At 37.2% G+C, this 9,286-nt stretch overlaps 1 protein-coding gene across 1 annotated transcript in view; it reads right to left on the reverse strand.

Annotated features, from left to right (window-relative positions):
• The window catches only part of Slc28a2 (solute carrier family 28 member 2), a 30,773-nt gene extending 22,026 nt beyond the window's left edge, over positions 1-8,747 (reverse strand). The window contains exons 1-2 of the mRNA XM_047540843.1: positions 8,667-8,747; positions 8,453-8,538 (exon numbers count right to left, since the gene is read on the reverse strand). Of these exons, the coding sequence (XP_047396799.1) occupies positions 8,453-8,538; positions 8,667-8,747 (167 nt within the window). The remainder of the gene's footprint in view (positions 1-8,452; positions 8,539-8,666) is intronic.
• Positions 8,748-9,286: the final 539 nt, after the last annotated feature.

A 9,286-nucleotide genomic window follows, 5' to 3' on the forward strand; every position in this document is an offset into this window, starting at 1 on the left:
TATCCCATTTGTATACAATAATAAAAAAAATAATAAAAAAAAAAACAGAGTTAATCTGGTATAGGATCACGTTCCTCCTTCTTGGTAATGAGCTTGTATGGTAAAGAATTCCGGTAAACAAAAATTCTAATATGACCTCTCTTCATTTCTGAAGTCAAAAGTTGGAAGGAGGGGCTGGGGCTGTAGCTCAGTGGCAGAGCGCTTGCCTGACATGTGTGAGGCACTGGGTTCAATCCTTAGCATCGCATAAAGATAAACAAATAAAATAAAGGCATTCTGTCCACCTCCAACTACAAAAAAAAAAAAAAAAAAAAAAAAGGAAAAAGAAAAAAAGAAAGAAAGAAAAAACCTGGAAGGAGTGGGATTTAGAAGACAAGTTAGGAAAAATTGTGTCACTGTCTTCCAGAGCTCTCAACCCTGCTACCCCTTCCCCAGTCACACTCAAAATTTAGGACAGGAGGCTTCCTTGTTGAACCAGCCCCAGGGCTCTGACACCACCCAGTCCACCCAGTTACTGAGGACAGGGTGACAGGAAGAGCAGCTGTAGCTTTTTACCTCAGCAGATACACCCACGGCTTTACAGAAATCCAGCCCCTCTGGCCTACCTCCCTTGATTCTTTTATTTTCTCCTCAGTGGATCTCTGGTCAACAGCTTCTCTCTAACATCTTAGGAAAAACTGATCTTCTACAGTTACCAAGGCAAATCCTCCAACTGTAACCTCAGCTCCACCTCCCACAAATCCTCAGGGCTTTGTTCTCACAGTGATTTCATTACTCACTCTTTCCATCTTCTCCCACCCACCCCTTCCCTTCCCCTGCCTGTCCTGACTCCTTTCAATCATCAGATGTACTTCGGTTCACTACACCTTAAAAACAACACCCCTCCCTGCCACCAAAATTTTTAAAAATTCTAACAACAAGAAATCTGCCTTAAAATGTTTATTAGATTGCTTTAGAGAAATGGGTCAGTTTAGAAAAAGTAACAAAAAGAAAGAAGATAAAATCATTTTGGTTTGGACCAGTTTTAGGATGTCCTGAGCAACTAAATAAGAGAACTTCATAAAGGCAAGGATCTGAGAACAGCTGGCCTTTATTCCACCATTCACTCTGGTCAATTCAAAGTGTCTCTGGGTTGTAACTTCTGTAACCTATCCCCACTCACTCTGCCTTAGCCCAGGCCCTCTTCATTTCTTACTTAACACAATTACAAGAGTCTCCTCTCTCCCTCTCTCTCTCTCCCTCTCTCTCTCTCTCTCTCTCTCTCTCTCTCTCTCTCTCTCTCTCTCTGTATGTGTGTGTGTGCGTCTCCGTACTGGGGATTGAACCACTGTGCTACACCCACAGCCCTTTTACTTTTTTATTTTGAGACAGTCTTACTAAATTGCTGAGGCTGGCCTCCAACTTGCAATCCTCCTACCTCAGCCTCTTGAGTCACTGTGATTACAGGAGTGTACCACCACACCCAGTTATAAGAGTCTTTTTAAAATTTTTTAAAATTTTACTTGTTCTAATTAGTTGTACATGACAGTAGAATGCATTTATACATTTTGGTAGATCACACATAAATAGAGTGTGATCTCTCATTTTTCTGATTATACATAGTGCAGGATCGCAGCAGTCATGCAGTCATACATGTACATGAGGTAATGATGTCTGTTTCGCTCTGCTATCATTCCTTCCTCCATATCCCTTCCCGTCTCTTCACTCCCCTCTACCTAATATAAAAGTAACTCTATTCTTCCGTAACCCCGCCTCTTGTGAATTAGCTACAAGAGTCTTTTATTTATTTATTTATTTTTGCGGTGCTGGGGACTGAACTGAGCCATATCCCCAGCCCTACAAGAGTCTTTTAACTAGCTTCCTGCTACCACTCTTTCCCTACTCTAATACTTCTCCATATTGCTGTCAGAGTTATTTTCCCAAGAAACAATATGGTTCCTTCTTTTCCTTCTCCACTTTAAAACCTCTTTAGCTCCGCAGTATAAAATCGAACTCCTTGGGACTTTATATCATGTCCCCAACTGACATTCCCATTTCACAGTCTACTGCTTGCCTCTTTCCCTGTATACAACCAAGTGTTTCACCACACCAACTATCTTACCCTCACAGAACACATAAAATCTTTCACAACACCATGCCTGGTAAGTTCTATTACCATCTGATAACCTCCTATTCATGCCCCAAGATCCAACCAAAAGTCACCTCCCAGGTGAAGCCTCCATTGCAGAGCAGAACTATAGTGTGATAACACTACATACATACAATAGAAAAAATGAAGGAAAAAAAAAGACTCTTCTAATATCTAATCCTGCTGGAGGGTAAAATCTGGTACAACCTTGTTTAGCATGGGCTAAAGCTATCTGAACGTATATATTCCCTATGGAACAATGATTCCATACTCAATAGGAAGGGGTGCTTTCTTCACTGAGACATGCACAAAAATGTTCATAGTAGCACTATTCATAATAGCAGAAGTAAGGAAATGACTCAAATCCCCAACCTTGATAAAATGGACAAGTACATTATGGTAGATTCTATACAGTAATAAAGAAGATTCAAACTAAAACACATGCAACAATATGGAGGCACTCCTAGATGCGATGTTGAACAAAAGAAATCAGACATAAGAGGAAAACAGTATATTTCCATTAAAAACATAGATTTGAATTTCTGAATAAAATAGGCAAAATTAATACATGATACTAAAAAAGTCAGGAAAGTGATTACCCTTAGGGAAGAGACATCAAATGAAAGGAGATGTAAATGATTCCTAGGTACTGGTAGTGTTTTAGTTCTTTATCTGGGTGTTGATCATATGGGTGTATTCACTTTGTGAAAATCCATGAAGGTGCATGATTATGTTTATTTTTCTGTATATATGCTATGCCTTATTAAAAATTACACTAAAAAGGCAACAAATGATGCCAATTAAACTATGACATGAAATCAATTACAATATATATCCAAATTTCACTTGCAAACAAAAATGTGAAAAAACAGAGTGAATGAAATATGTTATAAATCAAAATAAAGAAATTCGCTTTATAAAATTATAACTGAAGTGGTGGCTATAAAGAATACAGGTAGGCTGGGCATGTAATCCCAGTGAGGCTGGGGCAGGAGGATTGCAAGTTCAAGGTCAGACTCAACAACTTAGCCAGACTCTGTCTCAAAATAAAAAAGAAAAAGGACTGGGGATATAGCTCAGTGGTAAATCACCCTTGGTTTCAATTCCTAGAACAATAAATAAATAAATAAAATAAAAAAGAAGGAGAAGGAAAAGGGGAAGGGGAAGGAGGAGTAGAAAGGAGAAGGAGGAGGAATAGGAGAAGGAGGAGGAGGAGGAGGAAGAAGAAGAAGGGGAAGGAGAGAGGAGGAGGGAGAGGGCAAAGGAGAAATAATAATGAGTAAACAGGATTAAACTATTGTCCTGACTTGGAAGACCAAAAAGAATAAAGATGACAACAATCTCTAAACTAATCATACCTTTTTTTTTTTTTTTTTTTTTTGAGACAGAGTCTCACTAAATTGCTGAGGGTCTCCTTAAATTGCTGAGGCTGGCCTTAAACTTGAGATCCTCCTTCTTCAGCCTCCTGAGATGTTGGGATTACAGCATATGCCACCACACCCAGTATCTAAATTAATATACAATGTAATAACAATTCTACTATCTCCTCAGGGATATATTATTTATTTGTTTGTTTGTTTGTTTATGTTAGGGATTGCACCCATGACCCCCTGCATACTAAGCACACATGCTCTACCAATGAGCTATACCCCCTACCTTGGAATATTTTTAGAATTTGGCAGTTTGAGGAGACAAATTATTTGAAAAATAAACAAAAACAAATTCCAAGGAATTTTTTTGGGGGGGTGGTATTGGGGATTAAACTCAGAGGTGCTTTACCTCTCAGGTACATTCCCAGTTCTTTTTATTTTTATTTTGAGACAGGATCTCACTAACTTGCTGAGGTCTCACTAACTTGCTGAAGCTAGCCTCAAACTTGGGATCCTCCTCCCCTGAGTTGCTGGGATTATAGGTATGCACCACCACACCTGGCTCCAAGAAATATTTTTTAAAAGGGAAAACTAATGCAAATATTTGGCCTGCCAAATTTTAAAGTGCATTGTAAACAATTATGATAATGAAAAAAATGCTCAAATATAGATTAAAAGCTGGGGGTGTAGTTCAGTGGTAGTGTTTGCCTTAGCATGCCCAAGATCCTGGGTTTGATCCCCAGAACAGCTAAAAACTAAAAATAAAAATTCAAACTATCATATTCACTTAATGAATTCCAAAGTCGAGGAAATGTCAGAATAGAACTCACAACTTCCTGTCGCTGAGCCGCTAACTGGATATCAGTGTGGAAAAGCAAAAGCTTAAAGGCACACTTTATACTGCATCCCACAAAAAAATCCCAAGTCATCAAAGTTAATCAAGCAAAAGAAAAATAAATTTATTATCATAGGCACAGGGTCTCTGATCTGATGCCTAGGTCCTTGATCCACTTTGAGTTGAGTTTTGTGCAGGGTGAGAGATAGGAGTCTAATTTCATTCTTTTACATCTGGATTTCCAATTTTCCCAGTACCATTTGTTGAAGAGGCTATCTTTTCTCCAATGTATGTTTATGACACCTTTGTCTAGTAGGAGATAACTGTATTTATGTGGGTTTGTCTCTGTGTTTTCTATTCTGTTTCATTGGTCTTCATGTCTGTTTTTGTGCCAATACCATGCTGTTTTTGTTACTATGGCTCTGTAGTATAATTTAAGGTTTGGATAAGGACTTTTCTTCGATAAGAACTGCTTTAGCTATTTTGGGCCTCTTATTTTTCCAAATTAATTTCATGACTGCTTTTCTATTTCTATGAAGAATGTCATTGGAATTTTAATAGGAATTGCATTAATTCTGTGTAGTGCTTTTGGTAGTATGACCATTTTGACAATATTAATTCTGCCTATCCAAGAACATGGGAGATCTTTTCCATCTTCAATTTGTTTCTTTAGTGGTCTGTAATTTTCATTGTAAAGGTCTTTCACCTCTTTTGTTAGATTGATTTTTTTTTCTTCAGTACTGGGTATTTAAGCCAGAACTTCAAACATGCTAGGCAAACACTCTACCCCGAGCTAAATCCCCAGCCCTACCACAGAAGTTTTGAACAAGGGAGTTCAGAGTTATGACTTAGGCAGTTCTGGTGGAAGCTATATAGGATAGGTTGGGCAAGAGGTAGAGAAAATTGGAAACAAAAAAATCTGTATGGGTGCTATTTGAATAATTAAGGAAAGAGACGATAAGTCTCAAAATCCAACATCTACTGCAGTCAATGAAGAAAAGTCAAGTCACATACAGAAATGCAGAATGGGAGAAACATGTAGCTTTACTAGAATTTAAGAAATGCAAGTTTTAACTTCAAGGCATGATTTCATAACTACATAGCTAGTTAACATATTTATATGAGAAATGTAAAGTTAACAAGATATGAGAGGAATTGGAAATAATTATATCTTAGAGCAATTTAAGATGCCAACAACAATCTGGGAAAAAAAAAAAAAAACAGGCATCAGAGACCCAGCTAAGCACTAATATCATTCTTGCTTTACAGGGCAAAAACTGAGGTTTGGAGAAGATAGGTAACTTGCCCAGTATCTGGTAAGTGGTGCAAAGAAAGTTGGCTTGTACTGACTCAAGAGAGATGATTATTAATTTTTTAGGAATTTTAAAGTTTTTACTAAAAACTAAATCACATAAACTTACAGTTAAATGACCTTAAACAACAAAGATAACAACTATTCAGAACTCATAATTTCCTATTTTTTTACCACATTTTACTAACATCTAAACTCTTGAAGTTATTAATATCTGTTGTATGATGGAAATTTCATATAATGATGTGCAATTATGGATCTCTTCCCAACTCCTTGTTCAGTGATAATCCCTCTGGTATCTCAGAATCAGCCACGTTGGGAATAATTTACACTACAGGAAAATACTACAAATTAGGGCATGATTCATTATTTCATCTAGACTAAGGATCACCAAACTGTAGTCAGTAGGCCAAATCCATCTACCTCCTTTTTATAAAGTTTTGTTAGAACACAGCCACACCCATTCGCTCAGTATTATCCGTGGCTTCTTTCCCTCTAAAATGATAGAATTGAATAAAGGCATCAGAGACCTCACAGCCCACAAAACCTAAAAATATTTACTATCTTTTCCTTCACAGAAACCAACACCTGGTTTTACCAACACCTGGTCTTACTCATTAAGGTCAGCAAAAATATCAATCAACATTCATGGGAAAACTACACTCGGAGAGCTAATTCTTGAACATATATCAGCACACCACTGGATAGAGTTCGGATATAGTTCCAAGTTGTCTGACTCTAGAATTCCCATTACTAACTACTATACTGATAAGCAAAGTATGAACTATTATGTAAGTACAAAAATATACAAGGAGCTTATCATCAACTCATAGATAGGTGAGACATAAAATAAATGGGAAAAACAATGGTAATGACCATGTTGATATAAAAAATATATCATTAATTGTGTAAAGTTGATATAAAAATATAAACATAAGTTAAATTGTTAAGCAAACTGTAGAGAGGAAAACAATTAAAAGATTGAAGAAGTCACCAAGTTAATTCTTAAAAATAAAGGGGAAAAATAACAAAAACAACCTTTTGTTTTGGGAGTATCCATGGATAATAGCCATACATTCTCTTTACAAACTATCCCATATTCTCCTCTCCCCTTTTCCAGGTATGACTTCTGCACTGTTTATAATACCAAATCCTTTCCTACACCATGGTACATGGCATCCCACTAACCTATTTTACCCAAACAACTTTCTTCAACATTACTTCTAATACAGATCCATGATCAAATTCAAAGATTTTTCTCACTTCTCCTTTCTTGACCCTGTTCACATAACACTTTGGATTGTACCTTCATTCTTTTTTTCTAAATCCAGATTTTTAAAATGTTTTCATTAGTGTATTATAGCTATACATAATACTGGGGTCCATTTTGACGTAATCATACATGCATGGACCATGATTTGATTCATTTCAGTCTCCAGTACATCCTCTTTCTCTTCTTTCCTCCCTCCCCATGTTCCCCTTGCTCTACTCTACTGGTAAAATTCCTTTTGTTTCATTTTAATTGGTACTTTATAGATAGATAGATAGATAGATAGATAGATATCATATATGAATATACCACAGTGAATTCCACTGTTATGTGATCTAGTTTTTTTAATTTATTTTATTGTAAACAAATGGGATACATATTGTTTCTCTGTTTGCACATGAAGTAGAGGCATACCATTTGTGTAATCATACATTTACATATGGTAATGGTGTTTGATTCATTCTGTCATTTTTTCCTTTCCCCCCACTGTACCTTCATTCTTTAGTTCCTTCTCTGGACTTCCAAGACTCTGTACTCCATCTTTCTTTATCATCCTTTGTAGTAAGTTGTTTTGCCCCGGACTCCCCTGTTTCTCTTTCTCCCCATCCGTAAATCTAAGTACTCCAGAAAAACTTTTTTTTTTTTTTTTGCCAAAAAAAAATTTTTATTATTATTATTATTGTATACAAATGGGATACATGTTGTTTCTCTATTTGTACATGGAGTCAAGGCATACCATTTGTGTAATCATACGTTTACATAGGGCAATGATGTTTGATTCATTATTTTTTTCCCTTCCCCCCACCCTTCCCACCCCTCTTTTCCCTCTATACAGTCCTTCTTTCCTTCATTCTTACCACACTCCTTATCCCTAACCCTAAACCTAACCCTAAACCTAATGCTAACCCTTCCCACCCCCCAATATATGTCCTCATCCGCTTATCAGCAAGATCATTCGTCCTTTAGTTTTTTGAGATTGGCTTATCTCACTTAGCATGATATTCTCCAATTTCATCCATTTGCCTGCAAATGCCATAATTTTATCATTCTTCATTGTGGAGTAATATTCCATTGTATATATATGCCACAGTTTCTTTATCCATTCATCAACTGATGGGCATCTAGGTTGGTTCCACAATCTGGCTATGGTGAATTGAGCAGCAATGAACATTAATGTGGCTGTATCTCTGTAGTATGCTGATTTTAAGTCCTTTGGGTATAGGCCAAGGAGTGGGATAGCTGGGTCAAATGGCGTTAAGCTTTTTTTTTTAATTAATATGGGTAAGTTAATTTCTAAGCCTCAATTTTCTAATTCAAAGAAAAATATTAAAATAGTACCTCCATTGTGAAAATTGTGTAAGGTACTCTGTACAATAGTAAGTACTCAATACATGTTAACCATTATTATATCCTAATTGCTGTTATTTTTTCTGTCAGTCCAGCCAACACTGATGAACTTATTTATGGCACAGGTTTATGTAACAGTTATGTAAAATACAAATATGTGTAACTGAATTAGATTCTAAAATATCTGTACCTTGGGTGAGAGGGAGACTCCAGACTGTCTCCAATGCTGTGTCCTTGCACTTCAGTCCTTTTGGTTGCCTTCGGACTTACTCCTTCCTGTAAGCACCGAAAGAACTGGGGTTAGTCACAGAGCCCTGCCAAAGGCAATGGAGATTGAGAGTAGCCCCTAAAGGAGGTCATAAAGCAGCCCACAGCACCCGGCAGAAGAGAAACTAGTGAATTACCGTGAACTCCAGCCCTGGGTTCTCTATGCCATTCTCCACTGTGGACAGAGCAATGGATTGTCTTCCACTTGCTTTCTCCATCTCCTATTCTCAACTGAAAAGTAAAGTCAGATCCACAGCTAAAAGATTAGTTATTCTCTCATGAGGGGCTGATGAGAATTTCTAAGGCCAGTTACAGGAAACACAAAACTAAAATCCTTTAGAGAGTTAGTTGATTTCTTTAAGAATGAGAACTGGGAAGATTGGTGCAGAATTTAAAGTAAATAAAGAAAGATAAAGTTCTATTTCTTGTGACTAGCTAAGGAAAGGCCAATAAAACAGAAGAAGAGAAAAAAGAAGGGCAGAGGGGATTGGAATGAATCTGTGAGTCACCCAGAAAAACAGGACCTGGGCTAGAAAGGACCCTGTGTAGTCCCTTAGAGGGTCATGGGTAACTCCTCCTTTTTGCCTGGGGGAGGCCCCACTGAGCTGTATGTGTAAGAAGGAAAGAAGGAAGAAAAGATCTGGGAAAATCCCAGATCCCAAATATTGCTGGGGAGGAAAAAAGGAGCTAAACAAGACTTCAAGTTAAATAAAGGAAGCCCACATTTAGAATGATCAGCATGAATGTCAATGATCCC

Source organism: Sciurus carolinensis, chromosome 2, assembly GCF_902686445.1.
Source record: "Sciurus carolinensis chromosome 2, mSciCar1.2, whole genome shotgun sequence".
NCBI classification, from domain to species: Eukaryota; Metazoa; Chordata; class Mammalia; order Rodentia; family Sciuridae; genus Sciurus; species Sciurus carolinensis.